Source organism: Lithobates pipiens, unplaced genomic scaffold, assembly GCF_037356315.1.
Source record: "Lithobates pipiens isolate NorthernLeopardFrog02 unplaced genomic scaffold, aLitPip1_a1.2 Scaffold_30, whole genome shotgun sequence".
Classification (NCBI taxonomy): Eukaryota; Metazoa; Chordata; class Amphibia; order Anura; family Ranidae; genus Lithobates; species Lithobates pipiens.
The window spans coordinates 11979694-12000235 of record NW_027507791.1 but is presented as its reverse complement, the minus strand read 5'-3'; the positions used below and the strand labels follow the sequence as shown (position 1 = coordinate 12000235).

The 20542-nt window shown below is 44.7% G+C and overlaps 1 protein-coding gene across 2 annotated transcripts in view; it reads left to right on the top strand.

The window, feature by feature from the left end:
* Positions 1–20542, top strand: part of CDC42BPB (CDC42 binding protein kinase beta) — a 188209-nt gene that overhangs the window by 116447 nt on the left and 51220 nt on the right. Inside the window, exons 17-22 of one of the 2 annotated variants that reach the window (XM_077463712.1) lie at positions 2808–2932; positions 8497–8602; positions 11434–11484; positions 12016–12164; positions 14291–14385; positions 18009–18082. In XM_077463712.1, coding sequence (XP_077319838.1) covers positions 2808–2932; positions 8497–8602; positions 11434–11484; positions 12016–12164; positions 14291–14385; positions 18009–18082 — 600 coding nt within the window. The remainder of the gene's footprint in view (positions 1–2807; positions 2933–8496; positions 8603–11433; positions 11485–12015; positions 12165–14290; positions 14386–18008; positions 18083–20542) is intronic. The other variant, XM_077463713.1, reaches the window with a different exon arrangement.

Below are 20542 nucleotides of genomic sequence, written 5' to 3'. Positions count from 1 at the left end.
ATTTCTCAGTGGCTGAAACACTAAGATAAAAAGAAACATGGTTTCTTTTTGTATCTTTCTGATATGTCCATCTATAGATCAAAGGGATGAACATCGATCTGTAAATTAAGTCAGTTTAAAGCAACCTGTCAAGTAAATAAAATTTTGTGTGTTTTTTTTTATTTTTTTTATTATTAAATGTTCTGTTTAACCCCTTATTAATCCTTAATTTACTCAGCCTTAAAGTGGAAGTAAAGCCTCATAAATAAAAACAAAACAAAATAACCCATGCAAGACAAAGACATAATGAGCTAGTATGCATAGTATACTAGCTCATTATGAATTACTTACCTGAGATCGACGCCCCCAAAGTGCTCCTCGTTCCCCTCCTCCGAAGCCGCCATCTATCCTGGAGTGACTTCCGGGTACCGCGGCTCCGGCGCTGTGACTGTGGCGCTGTCTTGTTTTATGGAGAGGGGGAGATGCATTGTGTTGTTGAGGGGGAAGGTGTCTTGTGTTGTTGAGGGGGAAGGTGTCTTGTGTTATGGAGAGGGGGAGATGTCTTGTGTTGTTGAGGGGGAGATGTCTTGTGTTATGGAGAGGGGGAGATGTCTTGTGTTATGGAGAGGGGGAAGATGTCTTGTGTTATGGAGAGGTGGAGATGTCTTGTGTTATGGAGAGGGGGAGATGTCTTGTGTTATGGAGAGGGGGAGATGTCTTGTGTTATGGAGAGGGGGAGATGTCTTGTGTTATGGAGAGGGGGAAGATGTCTTGTGTTATAGAGAGGGGGAGATGCCTTGTGTCGTTGAGGGGGGAAGGTGTCTTGTGTTATGGAGAGGGGGAAGGTGTCTTGTGTCATGGAGAGGGGGAGATGTCTTGTGTTATGGAGAGGGGGAGATGTCTTGTGTTATGGAGAGGGGGAAGATGTCTTGTGTTATGGAGAGGGGGAAGATGTCTTGTGTTATGGAGAGGGGGAGATGTCTTGTGTTATGGAGAGGGGGAGATGTCTTGTGTTATGGAGAGGGGGAAGATGTCTTGTGTTATAGAGAGGGGGAGATGTCTTGTGTTATGGAGAGGGGGAGATGTCTTGTGTTATGGAGAGGGGGAAGATGTCTTGTGTTATGGAGAGGGGAAGATGTCTTGTGTTATGGAGAGGTGGAGATGTCTTGTGTTATGGAGAGGGGGAGATGTCTTGTGTTATGGAGAGGGGGAAGATGTCTTGTGTTATAGAGAGGGGGAGATGCCTTGTGTCGTTGAGGGGGGAAGGTGTCTTGTGTTATGGAGAGGGGGAAGGTGTCTTGTGTCATGGAGAGGGGGAGATGCCTCGTGTCATGGAGAGGGGGAGATGCCTCGTGTCATGGAGAGGGGGAGATGCCTCGTGTCATGGAGAGGGGGAGATGCCTCGTGTCATGGAGAGGGGGGCGATGCCTCGTGTCATGGAGAGGGGGGCGATGCCTCGTGTCATGGAGAGGGGGGCGATGCCTCGTGTCATGGAGAGGGGGGAGATGCCTCGTGTCATGGAGAGGGGGGCGATGCCTCGTGTCATGGAGAGGGGGGCGATGCCTCGTGTCATGGAGAGGGGGGCGATGCCTCGTGTCATGGAGAGGGGGAGATGCCTCGTGTCATGGAGAGGGGGGCGATGCCTCGTGTCATGGAGAGGGGGGCGATGCCTCGTGTCATGGAGAGGGGGGCGATGCCTCGTGTCATGGAGAGGGGGGCGATGCCTCGTGTCATGGAGAGGGGGGCGATGCCTCGTGTCATGGAGAGGGGGGCGATGCCTCGTGTCATGGAGAGGGGGGCGATGCCTCGTGTCATGGAGAGGGGGGCGATGCCTCGTGTCATGGAGAGGGGGGCGATGCCTCGTGTCATGGAGAGGGGGGCGATGCCTCGTGTCATGGAGAGGGGGGCGATGCCTCGTGTCATGGAGAGGGGGGCGATGCCTCGTGTCATGGAGAGGGGGGCGATGCCTCGTGTCATGGAGAGGGGGGCGATGCCTCGTGTCATGGAGAGGGGGGCGATGCCTCGTGTCATGGAGAGGGGGGCGATGCCTCGTGTCATGGAGAGGGGGGCGATGCCTCGTGTCATGGAGAGGGGGGCGATGCCTCGTGTCATGGAGAGGGGGGCGATGCCTCGTGTCATGGAGAGGGGGGCGATGCCTCGTGTCATGGAGAGGGGGGCGATGCCTCGTGTCATGGAGAGGGGGGCGATGCCTCGTGTCATGGAGAGGGGGGCGATGCCTCGTGTCATGGAGAGGGGGGCGATGCCTCGTGTCATGGAGATGCCTCATAGCCGTACCATGAGGTTGACAGCACATCTCCTCCATAGCTAGGACAGACAGTGAATCACTGGAAGGATCACTGGGCGTAAATAAAAAGGGGAAAAAAACGCCTACGATAGAATGTAGGCAGCCACCACCTCTAAGGACTGCAATCATAGGTGTGCGCAGGGGGTGTGCCAGGTGTGCTTGGGAACGCCCTAATCGCTCTTTGCAGTGCAAACTCCCCATATTGTCCAGGCATCCCTCTTCTCTCCTCTCCCCTTGGCTGCCACAGTGGATGTTTCAGGATGGAAAGCAGGGGAAAGGGCTAGTCAATATGTAATTTACCGGCCCCTTACTTTGCTAACTGAATGCAGTGAACACTCACTGTATTTATTCACAAACTGAAGCATAGTAAACACTGTTTACTATGCTTAAGTGTGTTTGATCTTTGGGATGCACACCCTAATGCAATAGGCTGTGCACATCTATGACTGCAATATATTACTTTTTTTTTATTTTTTGGGGATTTAGATACATTTTCTATTCTGTCCTATCTGTTGCTCTGCAGCTCGGCTCCTTTGTGGATAAACTGACGACGCAGAACAGGCAAATGGAGGATGAACTTCAGGACTTGACGTCCAAAAGAGAGTCTGTGGCTCACTGGGAAGCTCAGATTGCAGAAATCATTCAGTGGTAGGTTTCCACGTCTTTTTTTTTTTTGTCTGGGGTTTCTCACAGGAGGAAGTAACATTTCCCTTATCTATTTTTGTGGTTGGGTGGGTGTGTGCTGGCAAGGGACGCTCATAGCATTTTATTCACATCCTGATTGTTGTGTCTATAAAAACTGTGGTGTGAGTTTCCACCCATATTTCATGTCCTCCCTAATCCGAAAAATGTCTCATTGTTTCTTTTTGTGGGGTTCTTAAAAGTAGATAAAGGGTGTGTTTTAGGGAGAACGTGTGTATACAAATCATTAGACTGTTTCTAAAGGCAGAAAGAAGGTTTTCACCTTAATGCAGTCTATGCATTTAACGCAGATTTCCAGCCTGTATAATATTTTTTTTTTAAAGTCAGTATCTACAAATACTGTAGCTGCTTACTTTTAATACAAGTACACTTGCCTGTCCAGGGATTCCCCCGATGGCGGCACCCCATGCAATCCATCCATCGGCATCAGGAGCGAGCGCCAGCATTACTAGTAGGGGGAAACCTACAGTGAAGCCTTCAGGTTTCACTGCCAGTTGCCTACTGCGCATGCACGAGTCGCACTGCGCTTTGTGAATGGTCCCTTCGTCTTCTGGGACACACACAGGTCCCAGAAGTCAGCGGGGGAGGAGGGCCCCATGGAATTACCGAAATGTCCTACCTCACCCTGACAAGGTAGGATGGAAGTCCAGCAGAAAATTAAAACAAAAGGTATCAAAAAGACAAAAAAAATAGATATCCAAAAAATGAGTGTGGGGTGCTTTGTTTAAGGCCTTGGTGCATTCTAGCCTGGAACTCTGCTTTAAGGTTAAAAAAACCTTCTCTGTGCAGCTCCTCAGCCGCCCCCCCCCCCCCCCCCCCCCCCACGGACTTATCTGAGCCCCATCTTGATCCAGCAATATACATAAGAGAAGCTGCTCCCCCTGGCCTCTCTCTCCTCATTGGTGAATACTGCTGTCAATCACAGCCAGTGAAGAGAGCGGACGGGGCATGGCGCCGAGCCATGTTGCATGTTCAAATAGATAATGTCCATTCACAGGAGCACAGCTCAGGATCAAGTGCCCTAAGAAGCTGGTTATTAGGGACACTCAGCAGGGGGGAGGAGCCAGCACGGCCGGCGGGGGACCCAAAAAAGAAGAGCGGGGCTGCTCTTTGCAAAACCATTACACGGAGCAGAAAAGTATAATGTTTATTTTTTTTGTGTTAGAACCTTTTAGAATTATTTAAAAAAAAAAAAAACTTTTACCAAACATTTTCAACCAGTTCCTGGCCGACTCACATACATATACTGCGGCACAATGGCACTGCTGCAGGTACAGGGTTCCTTTAAGAGCCGCCAGAGGGCAAGGCGGGGGGCCCGATAGACGTGGTCAATGGACGCAATCGCCGCCGGCCGTGTGTGATTACATGCACGAGCGCCAGCACGGTGATTTGTGTGTGTAAACACAAATGCCTGTTCTGTCAGGGGAGAGGAGACATGTCGTTTATTCCTAGTAAGTAGGAACAGCGAAATGTCTCCTCTCCTACCCAGTCTTCTCCCCATACAGTTAGAACACACGTTTAACACCTTGATCACCCCCTAGTTTTAACTCTTTCCTTAGTGTCATTTACACAATAATTGGTGCATTTTTATAGCACTGATCACTATATAAATGTCAGTGGTCCCAAAAAATTGCATATTTTTTACCAAAAATATGTAGAAGAATATTTATTGGCCTAAACTGATGAAGACATTTTGTTTTTTTTAATTTATTATAGAAAAAAGTAAGATGTTCCCCCCCCCCCCCAAAAAAATTTACGCCTTTGTTATGTATAGAGCAAAAAAATACCGCAGGTGGGATCCCTGGGATCGATCAGCATATGGGGCCCCCCCTGCCGGTACGTCCATCTGACTGCAGCTACCGATCGGGGCCCTTTGTTGATGGCTTCCGTCCCCCCCCCCTTCCCTACCCTGTCTTGCCCCCCCTCCCCTCCCGGGGACATACTATGTTGACTATGTGAATATCCGTTTTTTACCTCTTTTTGGCCTCCGGCCTCTTGATGCTCAGAATAGTTTGTTTGATTTACATCGACTGTTTGTTATTTATAGTACGAGATATGGATACGCAGTTCACCCTTGTGCCTGCGTTTGTGGACATTTTTCTCTGTCTGTTGTAACGTATGCCTTACATCTTGATCTATATCTTTCTATATTTACTGATTTTTCTAATGCTTTAGTGTATTGTTTTTGCTTTAAAAATTAATAAAAATTACAATTATAAAAAAAAAAAAATACCGCAGAGGTGATCAAATGGCACCAAAAGAAATCTCTGTTGTGGAAAAAAGACGCAAATTTAATTTGGGTACAGTGCCGCATGACCGCGCAATTACCAGTTAAAGTGACACAGTGCCAAATTGTAAAAAGTGCTCTGGTCAGGAAGGGGGTAAAACCTTCCGGGGCTGAAGTGGTTAAGTAAGGTAAATGTTTGTAGGAGTTATTACCAAGGAGGTGATTCTCACATTGGGAGTAGACCTCTCAATCTTTTGAGTGTGAGTGATCATTTTAAAGATGAAGTAAAGCCTCCTTAAAAAAAAAAAAATACACCCTGCAAGGCAAAGGCATAATGAGTTGGTATGCATAGCATACTAGCTCATTATGAATTACTTACCTGAAATCGAAGCATCGGCCCTTGTTCACCTCCTCCGACACCGCCATCTATCCCAGAGTGACTTCTGGGTATCGCGGCTCTGGCGCTGTGACTGGCCGGAGCCGTGATGACGCCACTCCCGTGCATGCGCGCTTGTACCGCCACTAACAGCATGCGCCATGTACATCGGTGCCGCTATGCCTGCAAATATCTCCTAAACCTTTTAGGTTTGGGTGATATTTCTTGCACCTACAGGTAAGCCTTAATCTAGGCTTAACTGAAGGTCAAAGTGGTTGTAATGGGTTTTCAACCACTTTAATAATAACTCCCACCATTCGAAAACATTTATCTATGCTGCTGCAGGTGATTGCTTCTCAAATAAAAGCCTTCTGGTCTTCCCACAGTAGACAGCTGGTGATCAGCAAGGCCTTTCCACTGTATAAACTTACCCACTTGGGTCAGAACTGCCCTACAAAGTTTGGTATGATCTGGGCTAAATAGGTAGCTGCACAGGGGTTGGCAAAAGTCTAGGGACGTCCTTTCAGAACCATGCGCTCTGTGATCGGAAAGTGGAAAATTAAGTCCTACTAGATTACTTCAGGCTGGCCCCTTTTGCAGGTTTAGCTATACAAAACATTAAAATGAAGTGCCTATATACTGTTTAACCACTTCAGCCCTGGAAGAGCTTACCCCCTTCCTGACCAGAGCACTTTTTTTTTTTCCCCCCACAAATAGAGCTTTCTTTTGGTGGTATTTGATCACCTGAGCGTTTATTTTTTTGCCCTATAAGAAAAAAAATGACAGTTTTGAAAAAAACTATATATTTTTTGCTTTAATACCCCCAAAAATATAAAAAAAAATTAATTTCTACTCATTTTAGGCAAATATGTATTCTACATATTTTTGGTAAAAAATAAAAATCTCTAAGTGTATATTGAGCAAAATTTATAACATCTACAAAATAGGGGATGTATTTATGGAATATTTTTTACTAGTAATGGCGGCGATCTGCGATTTTTATCATGAAATTGACATCGCGATGGACAGATCGGACACATTTGACACTATTTTTGGGACCAGTGACATTTATACAGCGATCAGTGCTATAAAAATGCACGGATTACTGTGTAAATGTCACTGGCAGGTAAGGGGTTAACACTAGGGACGATCAAGGGGTTAAGTGTGTTCTAACTGTAGGGGGGGGGGGTGGGCTCAATAGAACATGACAGATCGCTGCTCTCAATGACAGGGAGCAGTGATCTCTGTCATGTTGCTAAGCAGAACAGGGGAATGTCTTGTTTACATCTCCCCGTTCTGCTCCGTGACACGATCGCGGGACCCGCGTGCACGGTGACAGAGTACGTGGCAAACTCCAGCAAAAAGAAATAGGAACAATGCTGGAGACAATTTACAGCACACACTAATTTTGGTACCATAATTATTAATGTGGAATGTATGCTCCTTGGTAAAGCGCGTTATTTTTTATTTATTTTTTTAACAAATTCCACTTTAAGCTATACTGCTGTAATCTAAATGGCTTGGTGGTTAGCACTCGATTCCCAGCCAGGACACGACCTGTCTGGAGTTTGCATGTTTCCTCTTCACACTCCAAAGACAATTCTGGTAGGTTAATTGGATCCGATCTAGGTGCCTGTAGACCTGTGTTCTGTCAGAATAGTGAATTTGTCAGATTAGGTAACGGAAGTGACGTTCTGTCAGCTGCGCTATCGTTCCACCGCTACCAGGTTTGCTAATCTGACAGAACACCTGCAGTCAGAAGAAGGTGGCGGTGGACATCTTACTACACCCAGCTACGTCTTGAATTACAGAGTAATGTTTGCAATAAACTGAGCGTATATAAATAAATATATAGTATATTGACATCTGTGATGCTGTTTGGATGTTATAGTTTGAAAGAAGCTGGACGGCAGCAGTACGAAGTTGGCGGCGGCCATGCTGGTACACCCCAAACTGCTCAGCGCTAAACCTTTAGGCTTTCAAAATGTAACATCCCAACAGCATCACAGATGTCAATATACTATATATACGCTCACTTTATTGCTAAAATGACTGTGGAATTCAAGATTTAGCTGGCTGTAGTAAGATGTCTGCTGCTGCCTTCTGACTAGGTGTTCCAGTGGAACGCATGCGCAGCTGACCGAACGTCACTTCCGTTACCTAATCTGAATGGTTTGCTATTCTGACAGAACACTGACATTCAATCTTTCCAGCAAGCCAGTACAAATTCCCAACCCGCCGCTCTGATGTCCGAGGCGGCGTGCGTTCCATTACTCAGGATGCTTTTAACCAAGGACCAGATGTGAAGTGCGTGTCACCCCACTATGCCTCAATGTGTTTCATATTAATAATTTATGTGCTTTGAATATAAAGGCTGTGTCCACCTTTGTGACCCTGTTCTATGTTACTTACATCCATATTTGGGGTGTAAATCAAAACATGGTCACAGTTGTCAGTCTTAAACGAGGAAGTAAACTCCCCTGGTTGGTTTGTACCTATAGGTAATCCTAGAATAAGACTTATTCTAGGATTACTGGATATATAATAATGCTTTACCTATAGGTGCTGTAAATATCTCCTAAACTTGCACCATATAGGAGATATTTACTGTAAATCACGCTGATTCTGCCGACGGCTTCCGCGCACATACCCAAGATCGAAATCATCACAGCTCCGCCCACTGGCAGCACCAAACCCGGAAGAACACTGGAAATAAGATTTCATGGTGTGCGGGCGCCACTGGGGGATTCCTTCTAAGGTGAGTATTTCATAATGAGCTAGTGTGCGACGCAGGGGGGGGGGGGGTGTTTACAACCCCCTATTTCATAATTTGTTTTAAATTTTTCTTTTAAACTTTCTTAATGCTGGAGTGGTGTGTTTTTTTATTTTTATTTTTTTTCCTTGTAGGGTGAGCGATGAAAAAGACGCCCGAGGTTATCTGCAAGCCTTGGCATCCAAGATGACTGAAGAACTGGAGACACTGAGAAGTTCCAGTCTGGGCTCTCGCACACTGGTACGTGTTTCCCTCTCTCTGTCTATGAAGGGAACTGGTGTTTGTGTATATGATAAACTATCTCTGTGCTTTTCAAGCACATTGCTAGTGCCTAAAAATCACTTGATGGCTTACAAGTTTAAAGCAGCAGTAAGGTCGGTAAAGAAAAACCCCTTCCCCCTTGCAAGTTAAGGGCATAATGTGCTAGTATCATAGGGGTGCCCGGGCACACCTTAACCCCTTCCCGCTCAGCGTACGCAGATGTGCATACTCGGCTTTAGGGGGTTATACCGAGATGATGCCCGCACCTACAGGCATCATCCCGGTACCGTTTTTTTACAGCGGGCGATTGGCTATCCAGCCATAATGACCGAAGCGGCTAAAAGCCACTCAGCTGTTATGCCAGAGGAGCGGGAGGGGACGTCCCCCCTCCCGCCGCTGTTACCGATTCACGATCCGACGCCTCCGGCTGCTGGGGAGGAACTGGAATGAAGCCGTAATCAGCTTCATTCCAGTCTCCTAATTGTAAACACGGAAGCGACGTCATGATGTCACTTCCCGTTTACTCGGCTGCCGATGGCGCCGGTTTAAAAAAAAATATACAGTATTCAGAATCGCCGTTTTCGGTGATCTGAATACTTTGAAGTGTAAAGGAGGGATCGGGGGTCTAAAAGACCCCCGATCCCTCTATAAAGAGTACCTATCACCACCTATTACTGTCACAAGGGATGTTTACATTCCTTGTGACAGCAATAAAAGTGATCAAATTTTTTTTTTTTTTTTAAAACAATTTATTCATTTTAAAATAAAAATAAAAAATTGTTTAAAGCGCCCGCCGTCCCCGCGAGCTAGCGAAGCAACGAAAATGCATACGGAAGTTGCGCCCGCATATGTAAACGAAACGGTGTTCAAATCACACATGTTGGGTATCACTGCGACTGTCAGAGCGAGAGCAATAATTCTAGCACTAGCCCTCCTCTGGAACGCTAACCCGGTAACCGTAAAAAAATTTTTTAAAGCGTCGCCTATTGAGATTTTTAGGTACCGTACTTTGTCGTCATTCCACGCGTGCGTGCAATTATAAAGTGTGACATGTTTGGTATCTATTTACTCGGCATAACATCATCTTTCACATTATTATATAATTTTACTGTTTTTCGTTTTTTTTAAACTCGTGAAAGTGTCCATTTTCCCAAAAAGTTGCGTTTTAAACACCACTGCGCAAATACCGTGTGACATAAAATATTGCAACATTCACCGTTTTATTCTCTAGAGTCTCTGCTAAAAAAATATATATAATGTTTGGGGGTTCCAAGTAATTTTCTAGCAAAAAATATGTATTTTAACTTGTAAACACCAAATGCCAAAAATAGGCTTAGTCATGAAAGGGATAATCACCCTGTGTGGCATAGATTGCCCCTGTTTAAACCCCTGATATTTTACTGAAGCCCCCTAATGGGGCTCCTTAAAAATTAGTAAAAAAATAATTTTAAAAAAGCCCAAAAATACTCAGGTCAGAGTGGCCACAGGAGGACAAAAGATATATATAATCTGTATGACGTGAAAAATACATTTAAGGCAAGCCAAAGCAACTGACTATCTCAAAAATATGAATATAAATTTGAGATGCAACAATAAATCGAAGAATGATTACCTATGAAGTAGACACACATACACACATGCTCTTCTTTACATCTGTACCTGATTCACACATGTGGCTCTCCTCATCTTGTGAGTGTGTGTATGTTAAGAATACACATATTTAAAGAGTAAAACTATAGGCAACACTTTATTTATTTTTTTTATTTTATTTTTTTATTATTATTTTGGATAGGGTAAGGGAGGGTTATAACCCCTGTCAGATTTTTTTTTTTACGCCATCTGTGTTCCATTGGGGAGATTTCCTTTCACTTCCTGTCCCATAACCAAACAGGAAGTGAGGGGTAATCCGTGGAAGTAAACCCTATTTATGAGCTTATACCTACAGGTATGCCTATAATGAGGCTTACCTGTAGGTACAGTAAATATCTCCTAAACCTGCTTGGTTTAGGAGATATTCATACTGTATGCAGCTGGTAATGTCACCGGCGCATGCACTCTGATCTGAAGGGATGGCATACCATCCTTTCAGAACTCTGTGCCACAGTCCGTGACTCCCGCGTATGTGCAGGAGTGATGATATTGCAGCATGGGCAATCGGAAGGCCAGAGGAAGGACGAGAACCCAAAAGGAAGACAGGATGAGGATGACAGCTCGCCATGCATTGTTTAAAGGTAAGCATTTCATAATGTGCTAGTATGTGATGCATACTAGCACGTTATGCCTTTACCTTTCAGGTTAAAAAAAAGGAAAAATAGGCTATGGCTTACTACCGCTTTAAGGGAATTCCTTGGGGGGTGGGGGGGGGGCAGGTTACCAGAACTAGTGTCCCCATTGGAAGATTTCCACTTTATTACTTTTCTGCGGAAAACTCAAAATTTGGGATTTTCTTTTACTTTCACCTTCAATGATAATGGTAAACAGGACAAATAGAGGGGGGATCTCCCTAACGGGGGACACAGACGTCAATAAAAACTGACCAGGGTTCTATTCCCTCTCCACTCTATCCAAAAAAAAAAAAAAGTTTTTCATTTAGTTATAGTTTAAATTATATCGCTCCCAAGTTACTTTTTTATATAAAACAAATATGTTTTTCTGTCCTGTCCCAGTCAGCCAGACCTCTCCTCCTCTTTATTAGTCTAGTTGTCTGCTTTTGAACCCTCTGAATCTCCTGTATCCAGTCCTATAGAATCCAGTCAATGTGGTTTTGTCCATTTCTGGTAACATACATTGTGTTCTGATTGTTGCTGTAGCACGACATGCCATACCAGCAAGGCCTGGCACCTTACAGTACAGATAGGCTGGTGAGTCTCCCGCTACTCTGCATCGTTGTGGTGAAGGGTCACTCTGGTGATGGGATTTTGGAGGCGATTCTGTAATCTTATTGTCTTCTTTCTTTCTCTTCTTTGCATGTAAATGGCAAATCATTTCTGTTTTTACCAATTGTTTTTTTAATAAAACACGTTTATAAAAAAAAAAATCTGGGGCACATGGTGTAAATTGCATCATGCATTGGGTAAAAATAATGATCCATAGATATATTTTTATCTAAGGCACACCACAAAAGTATTTGTTCAAATAACCTCTTGTGTGTGTAAATGCCTTAATCCAGAAGTAGTACATAAAGCTCCCTGTATCAGATGTCCGTACAATAACCCATAGCAACAAAGGGACTGTTGCCTTTCACTGATCTGGTTTGCTCTGGGGTGCGGCTTGTCGTTTCTTTTCAAACTTCTTTATCTAATGTGCCTGCTAATGAATACAAAGGCTGACGTGGTAACTTTAGTTACAGCTGTTTGTGCCAATTTATAAAATGTCCTAAACTATTTTTCCAGGATCCTCTGTGGAAGGTCCGACGTAGCCAAAAACTGGACATGTCCGCACGGCTGGAGCTGCAGTCAGCGCTGGATGCCGAAATACGAGCCAAACAAATGGTGCAGGAAGAGCTGCGGAAAGTAAAAGATACCAACATCACATTCGAGAAGTAATCTTTGCTTTATATTGCTGTCATTAATTCTGGGGATTATAGCAAAGCTTTATAGCCGTTACAGGTGAACTACAGCTCCCAGCATTTGTTAGTTTGCTAGGAACCAGCTGCATGAACCTGCGTGTACTTCTAGTTTTGCGACCACACCAACCCTAAATTCCAGAGGTCTCACACTAACAATTGGGAAGGTGGCATGGTTCTCGATCATGTAATCGGGGAAGTAGCTGCATGCATCTGTATGTTCTTCTAGTTTTGCGACCACACCAACCCTACATTTCTAGAGGTTTCACACTAGCAATTGGGAAGTGACATGGTTCTCGATCATGTCATCGGGGAACTAGCTGCATGCACTTGTGCTTTAGGGCTGAAACAACTAATCGATTAATCAATTATGAAATTAATCGATTACTATTTTCATAATCGATTAATCGGCCAGTAACATAATGGGTTAAAAATAAACTAAAATGAGCCCTTTATAGTACAAAAAGAGCAAATCGCTACTGTAAATATTACTTTCACTGTTCTACAGTAAAAAAAATGAACCCCTTATAGTAGTGATTATCTGATTTTTCTACTATAAAGGGCTAATTTTAGTTTTTTTTAACCCTATTATGTTACTAAAGTGTTAGCTCTGGTTCACATCTATGTGTTTTTTGGTGCTTTTTGCAGAAATGCACTACAGTTCATTTACATGGTTTCCTGTGGGACACGTTCACATCTGAAAGGGTCAGGGACTTTTAACGCAAAATTGTGCTTTATTGGTTCAATATACTTCAATGGAGAAGCTGCAGAAAAGCATGTAATGCGTTTTTGCAGAAATTTGTGTTTTTTAAACTGCCCAAAAAAAGATGCAAAAAATGCAAATTGCAGTAAAATCACGTGCGCAGAAATCAAAACGCACAGCAAAAGGCACTGCAGAAACAGATCAAAGGCAAACTGCATAGGTGTGTACATTTCTAAATTTTCCCGTCGCTGTGGTTGAAAATGAACGTCAATTTGACCTTTTTTTTTTTTTTTTTTTTTTTTTTAAGGTTATTAACCGATTAATTGAAACAATAATCGGCCAACTAATCGATTATGAAAATAATCGTTAGTTGCAGCCCTAGTGTGCTTCTAGTTTTGTGGCTACGCCAACCCTAAATTCCAGAGGTCTCACACTAACAATTGGGAAGTGACATGGTTCTCGATCATGTCATCTGGGGAACTAGCTGCATGCACTTGTGTCTGCTTTCGTTCTGTGACTACACCAACGCTAAATTTCAGAGGTCTCACACTACTGATTAGGAAGTGACATGGTTATCGATCATGTCATTGGGGAACTAGCTGCATGCATCTGTGTGTGCTTCTAGTTTTGTGACCACACCAACCCTAAATGCCAGAGTTCTCGCACTAACAATTAGAAAGTGACATGATTCTCGATCATGTCATCAGGAAACTAGCTGCATGAACCTGTGTGCTTCTAGTTTTGTCAGCACACCAATCCTAAATTCCGGAGGTCTCACACTAACAATTGGGAAGTGACATTTGTTTTTCTGTTAAATCTAAGGGCCTTTCACACAGGCGACTGATCGGGTCCGCCTGTCAGTTTTTCAGATGGGATGGATCCTATTGGACCTTCCAGTCTCACCTATAGGCGGTCAGATGTAAGTGGACTGCCTGACTGACACCCACCTCCATCCATTCCAATCTGGTCTGCTAAAAACAGATTGATGGGGATCCGTTCATCTGTCCTCCATCTGCCTGGCAGATTGGATCGGATGGCATTTGGGTGTCAACAGACAAGGTGGTCCATTTACTTCCCACCACCCATAGAGGAGAGCGGGCTGTGTCCTGTGTCTGCTCTGAATGAGCGGACACGTAGCAGCCCACCCTTCTTAGCGGGGATCAACATGCAGATTCCCCACCGAGCAGGTGGACTCCAACAGAGTCCATCCCATAGGTAAGGCACCTAAATTGTGCAGTCAGATTGCTGTGTGTGTGGTGAGGTTTGTCTGGGCCGCACAAGGTGTAACTTCTAAATCTGTTTTCTTTGGGAAATATTACAATAGGTCTTGTATATTTCATAAAGAGAAGATATATAAGGGACTCTGGTTTTCATTGTTAATGTTTGTTTTTACCCGCAGCAAACTAAAAGAAGCAGAGGCTAAAAATAAAGAGCTATTAGAAGAAATGGAAAGCTTGAAGAAAAAGTTGGAGGATAAATTCAAAGACAACAGCGGTCAGTAGTTGTGCGGCGGCTCATATCCCTGCGTACAATTAGACTTTGAAACGTGTTGATTCATCTTTCTATAACCTAAGCATACATGAGACCGTTCAGGTTTCTACAGTTCAGTCACAAATCTAGCTTTGGAAAAAGAAAGATGCAGACCTTGGGGAGCGGGAAGCTGAATTTTGTAAAATGGTTGTAAAGTCAGATTTATTATTCACTTTTATCCTCTCTGTTTTAGGAACATATAAGACCTCATGTACATGGTTGCTGGTAAACTGACATTTAGGAGCAGTTGGGCATTTTTTTCAGCTGCCCCTGAACTCTCCTCTGTTATCTTATCAGTACATGTACACAGGGTCCTTTATAGTCCTTTCTAGGCAGTTGAGTTTAGAAGCATTTTTTGCAACGCATAAAAATGGTTTCGGATGGATGTTCAGAGGCATTTAAACGCTAAATGCCAGTAACAGCTTGTAAACACTGCTAAACGCGATAAACTCGCTTTAGCAGCATTTCGTTTACAGACGAGTTTTTTTTTTTTTTTTTTACAAAAACTTCTAGACGCAAAAGCGGCATGTAGATGTGGCTAAATAGCTATTTTTGTACGCTGGTTTCTAGCTGTCAAGTTAAATCGTTCAGGAGAGGTTGAACGACGTCCCGTGTACATGAAGCCTAAACCATTTGCCTACCGGGCACCCCCTTCCTACCCAGGCCAATTTTCAGCTTTTAGCACGCTCACACTTTTGAATGACAATTGCGCAGTCATGCGGCACTGTAACCATATGAAATTTTTATCATTTTGTTCACACAAATAGAGGTTTCTTTTGGTGGTATTTAATCACTGCTGGGTTAATTATTTTTTGCTAAGAAAAATAACTGACAATTTAAAATAAAAAAAGATATTCTTAGTTTCTGTCAGTAAATGTTGTAAATAAGTCATTTTTCTCCACTGATGGGGCGGGCACTGACTGGCATCACTAATGGGCACTGATTGGTGTCAGTCCAGAGTCCAGCAGCGTGGCCCCACGCAAGTGGCCATTCTGTGGTGCCGTCATTTGTTGTCCAAGAATGAGAGCGCATCCTGCCCGCCGTCATTTTACTATACGGCGGGTGGGAAGTGGTTAAGTACAGTGTGTGCGTTTGTTTTTTTTTTTTTTTTTTTTTTTTGTTTTTTTTAATGCTAAATACCTTCTTTGTCCAGCACCACTGTGTTGTCACATGTCCTCTCTCTGTTCTCCTTCCCAATCTAAGAGAGTACAGTGGGAGGGGCTGAGATGTTCTCTCTTTGCTAGCTTTCATAGGTCAGAAGAGAATCTCGGCCCCTCTCGCTGTACTCCCTCAGATCAGAAAGGAGCGCAGTGGGGTGGGCACATGACCACACAGCGGTCCTGGGCGAAGAAGGTATTTAGCATTATAATTTTTTTTAAAAACACACTGTACTTAATATGTTCCTAAAACAGAGGATAAAAGTATATGATGTGATTTTACATCCACTTTACTAAAGGGGAGAAGCAGTTGCAGCAGAATACTCAAACAAGGCAGAAAGGGGGGATGGGGAGGAGATTGGCTTTACTACGGAAATGACAGAGAGGGGGCGGCGCTGAATACACAGCAGGATGACGGGGGGGACATGATCTGACCATGCTATCATGGATCAGCAGCAATGATTAGCGCGGTCAGTTTACAGAGAGGAACACAGGAACAGGCAGTATCAGCCAGGTATTGTACAACATAGAAAAGGATAAATGACACTAAAAAAGCATATATCATACCCTAAAGGAACAAACTTTTTTTTTTTGGGGGGTTACAACCACTTTTATATAGGTTTAATTCCATATATTACTTTTCTAACCCATTAATCCTCCCCCTCTGAGCTGGACTTTAAGGCTGCACTCCAGGCAGGCTGATGAATACACAAAGAATGGATATTTGGGAGCTGTGTTACCTTTTTTAATATCTTTATCATTCCAGTTTTGATATTTACAGTTCTGCCTAATTAAGCCAGCCTGATAAATTGACTCTTCTCAGCTGCAGTTAAGCATCACAGCTAGGTCACCCCCCTGCCCCCTAGCCCAGTTCATCTCTCTGCTTGCTCCTCCTTTTTGCATGGTCCCTTTCAGTACATGTGCATGCAGAACGCAAGACAAACCACTAAATACACAAGTAAAATGGATATTTAGTAGCTCTCTCACCTTCCAGTGGATTTGCATTTGTCATTCCAGTCCTAAAATTGGCACAGCCCCGTCAAACTGTAAAACCAGCCTGGTGAACCAACTCTTCTCAGCTGCGGTTATGCAACACAGCTAGGTCCTCACCCTGTACACAGCCAGTAACTGGACAGTGCAGGAGGAGCTAACAGACTGAGGAGCTCATCTCTCTCCTTTTTAGCATGTTTTTAGTGCATTCAGTAATCCTGACACCAACTATTAAAGGTGAAGTGGCTGTAAACCTCACACATGAAATATGAACAAAGCATATCCCTTTATAGTGTGTATTTGGCTCAATTCTGAGCATGAAGTGTAATTTCTGTCTGCTGTCTCATTCCTCTATCAGCATAAGTCACTTCTGATGAACTTTCCTGACACTAAGAGAGAGATGGTGACAGGGGAGGGACCTCCAGCCTTAGCTCTGTTCCTGTATGAATGGCAATGTGCCTCCTTCCAATCAGCTCTCAGAGCTCTCCTCACTGAGCTCTGGAGAGTGCAGCTTCCGCTCCCCTTCACCTTTTTTCTAAAAACTCAGACAAGCTTTAAAATTCAATAATGCTGCACATAAACAGGTACAACTTATGCAGGAGGATTTGTCTAATCTCTGAATGACCTGAGGCAAGTAATTTCACAGGGTATATGTATAGTTACCACCACTTTAAAGGGGTTGTAAATCCTCCTGGTTTTTCACCTCAATGCATTCCATGCATTGAGGTGAAAAACCTGTTGTAGTGCACCAAGCCCCCCAACCCCCATTCGCTCCCACTCTGGAGACGCGCACACACTCTGGCCGGCGTTTCGGCTCTTGATTGGATAAATTAATAGCAGCGCAGCCATTGGCTCCCACTGGTGTCAATCAAATCCAATGACACAGGTGCCGGTGCCGAGTCCTGCTCCCTGTGTCTATGGACGCAGCAGCAGGACGCAGCAGCAGGACACAGCAGCGCGCCCACACAGGTGCCCCAAAGGAGAGAGTTTCTCCGACAAGTCAGTTGATGCTGGGAAGAGCCACGAGCGCCGCAAAGGGACCCCAGAAGAGGAGGATTGGGGGGGCAACTGTGTGCAAAACCAACTGCACAGAGGAGGCAAGTATGATGTTTGTCATTTTATAAGAAAAAAAAGGAACCTTTTTAGTGTCCCTTTTTAAATCCTAGTAACTACACTAGCTGCATTGCAATTACATACACTGATGTTTGATAGGTCCACAATTGCATTCATCTGTGTATTTAATATCTGCCTGGGGTTAAGCTTTAATTAAAGATTTTGAATGCAGGGACATATCAGATGACAGGACTTGTAAAGGGAGTAGGTAGAGAACACACCTCCTGGTTATTCAACTTGGCAAAACGCAGAAACCAATGCTAACATTTCTGTTTTATTTTAATAGAACATTTGATTCGATTATTTTTTTTTCCTGTTTCCTCTTAGGGCTGAAACTGACAGATTTCCACGATTCCATATTTGATTACTTTAACACATCTCCCCTGCCGCATGACCTGAGAGTAAGTATTTAGCAGTCTTCAGTTTCATGGAATCGTGTTCCATATTGCTGCTTCACCTTGTGTTCAAAACATTCCGTTTTGAGAAGTTCAGTTTTCACTTTTGTCTGCTGTTTAGTGTTTAGGTGAGACTTTCTATAATGGTAAATGTGCATGGGTGCTACCATGTTTGCTTATTATGTAAGAATACTGGTTTTCCTGCTTAATAGTGCAGCACAAAGATTGCACCCTTTTGCTCCCCTCGTTTTAATTCAGTTTACAGCAGAGCCCCACCCAGGAGGGGAGGCTCTGCTTGTTCGCACCCTCCCTCCCCTCCACTGCCACATTTGGCAATTTTTGGGGTAGAGGGGGAAGAGGGTACCTGGTTTTGACAGATACCGGCTCCCACCTCCTGGTAAGATCACCAAGGGAATCTTCGAGTATGTCCGGCCCCCCCTCCTCCCTGTAGCCTTCTGGGGGACACACAGGTCTCGGAAGACAGCAGGACCATTCAGAAAGTGCGGTGCAACCTGCGTATGCGCAGAAGGAAACTGCTGTAAGTGTAGGGTCACACTGCTGCATTATTGAAATCGTGCGAGTTCAGCTGAAGTCTCACAATTTCATACCCCCATGTCAGTCCAGCTTTGGGGGGTGATTTCAGAGACATCTGTGCTGGTTCATGCACAAATGTCTATTGAAATCGCATCCAAAGTCGCAAAAAGTAATACAGAAACTACATTTGGGAATTGAAGCGGCAACACAGTCGGTGTCACACCAATTTGGACGGTGCCATTGCCGGCAATAGCCGCCGATTTAGCAAGTCAAATCACAGTGTGAACCTGGGCTGAAACTTGAAGCTTCGCTGCCTCAGATATAAGTACACCATGGCATTTTACATGCTTTAAAGTGATATTAAAGTCTATTTACCTTCTCTGTGTAATGGTTTTGCACAGTACAGCCCAGATCCACCTCTTTTCGGGTCCCTCCTGGCCCCTCCCTCCTGCCAAGTGCCCCCTGTAGCAAGTAGCTTGCTATGGGGGCACCTGAGCCAAGCCACTGCTCTGTGTCCATTCAGACATGGAGTCTCTCTCTCTCTCTCTCTCTCTCTCTCTCTCTCTCTCTCTCTCTCTCTCTCTCTCTCTCTCTCTCTCTCTCTCTCTCTCTCTCTCTCTCTCTCTCTCCCCCCTCCCTCCCCCCCCCCCCCCCCCTTCCTCGTTGGCTCACGGACTTTGACAGCAGTGGGAGCCAATGACACCACTGCTTTTTCAGCCAATGAGGAGGGAGAGACACATGGCCGCACAGCAGGAGGTCAGCAGTAAGGATGAGCTTGGGCGTGTTCGCACACTCCACATGCAGAGCCCGCCAAGAATTCGGCACGGCGCTGTGCTAATCACCGGCACTGAGACATTTCCCGATGTGCGGCTGCAGAGACCGGGGCAAGGTCTCCCTGCCTGTGATTAGCACAGCGCTGCGCAGACTTCCTCGCGGGCTCTGCATGTCAAGCTCATCCCTAGTCAGCAGCGACCATGGTCTGTGATAGAGCTTTGCAGTCGCTGCTCACCTCCTGCTGCTGCGGCCCAGTCATCAGTAGGCCACAGCCCGGTACTGGTCCTTGGCTCTGGAGTTGGGGAACCTTGCATTAAAGGGCATAGACCCTACCCATCTGTGTTTATGATCATTCTCTTGGAAACTGAGGCATACTGGTAATAGAAGGGGTTATCCTAGACTGGCCTGCAGTTTTTTACATTTATGGTTAATACAGAAAAATGATTGTACTGTTTCTAAAGCAAACAATTAAGGAGAATCTTCAGTTATTTTGCAAAAAAGTAAGTCTACGGGTACAAATGTGGCTACTGACTTTTATTAAAAGGACACTTTCCTGTCCAGAGATCCAGCTCTGTCCTCACCTGGACTGGTTCTGGACTTTGGGAAGCAGGCTGTGACTCCTTGTGGCTTCTCAGCACGTATGCACGAGCCACACTGCATGTTGGGAATTGCCCCACAGCCTCCTGTGAAGTGTACCAGAAGGCTGCGGGCGGGGAGGGGCGAACTTCCTAGGCGATCTGAGCGGAAGTGGGAGAGGGAATGAAAAGAGCAGAACTTCCATTTTAAACTGAAGTTCTGCTTTAATTTTGGGATTCAGGATCTCCATTGTATTTTTATTTTGTTAATATTTAGCTTGTGTCTAAAGCATCCATTACTTTAGCATTGTGTATAGTGATTTGTGAGACGCTGACATGTAATACAAAGTTCTGGCTCATTCTGTTCCTCTCTGGTGATGACCTGGAGCTGTCCAGGTCATCCTCTAAGGTAGCCCTCTAAGTCTTTTTTACAGCTTTATTTCTGTCCTGTTTTGGGGTGTTGGAGCCGGCCAGCCAGTTCTTAATGATTTGCTGTGCCCATTACTCTGAAGATTGTGAATTTCTGGGTACATAGTGCTGATTTTTGTGTCCCTCATGTTTGTCACCACAAGGAACCAATGTC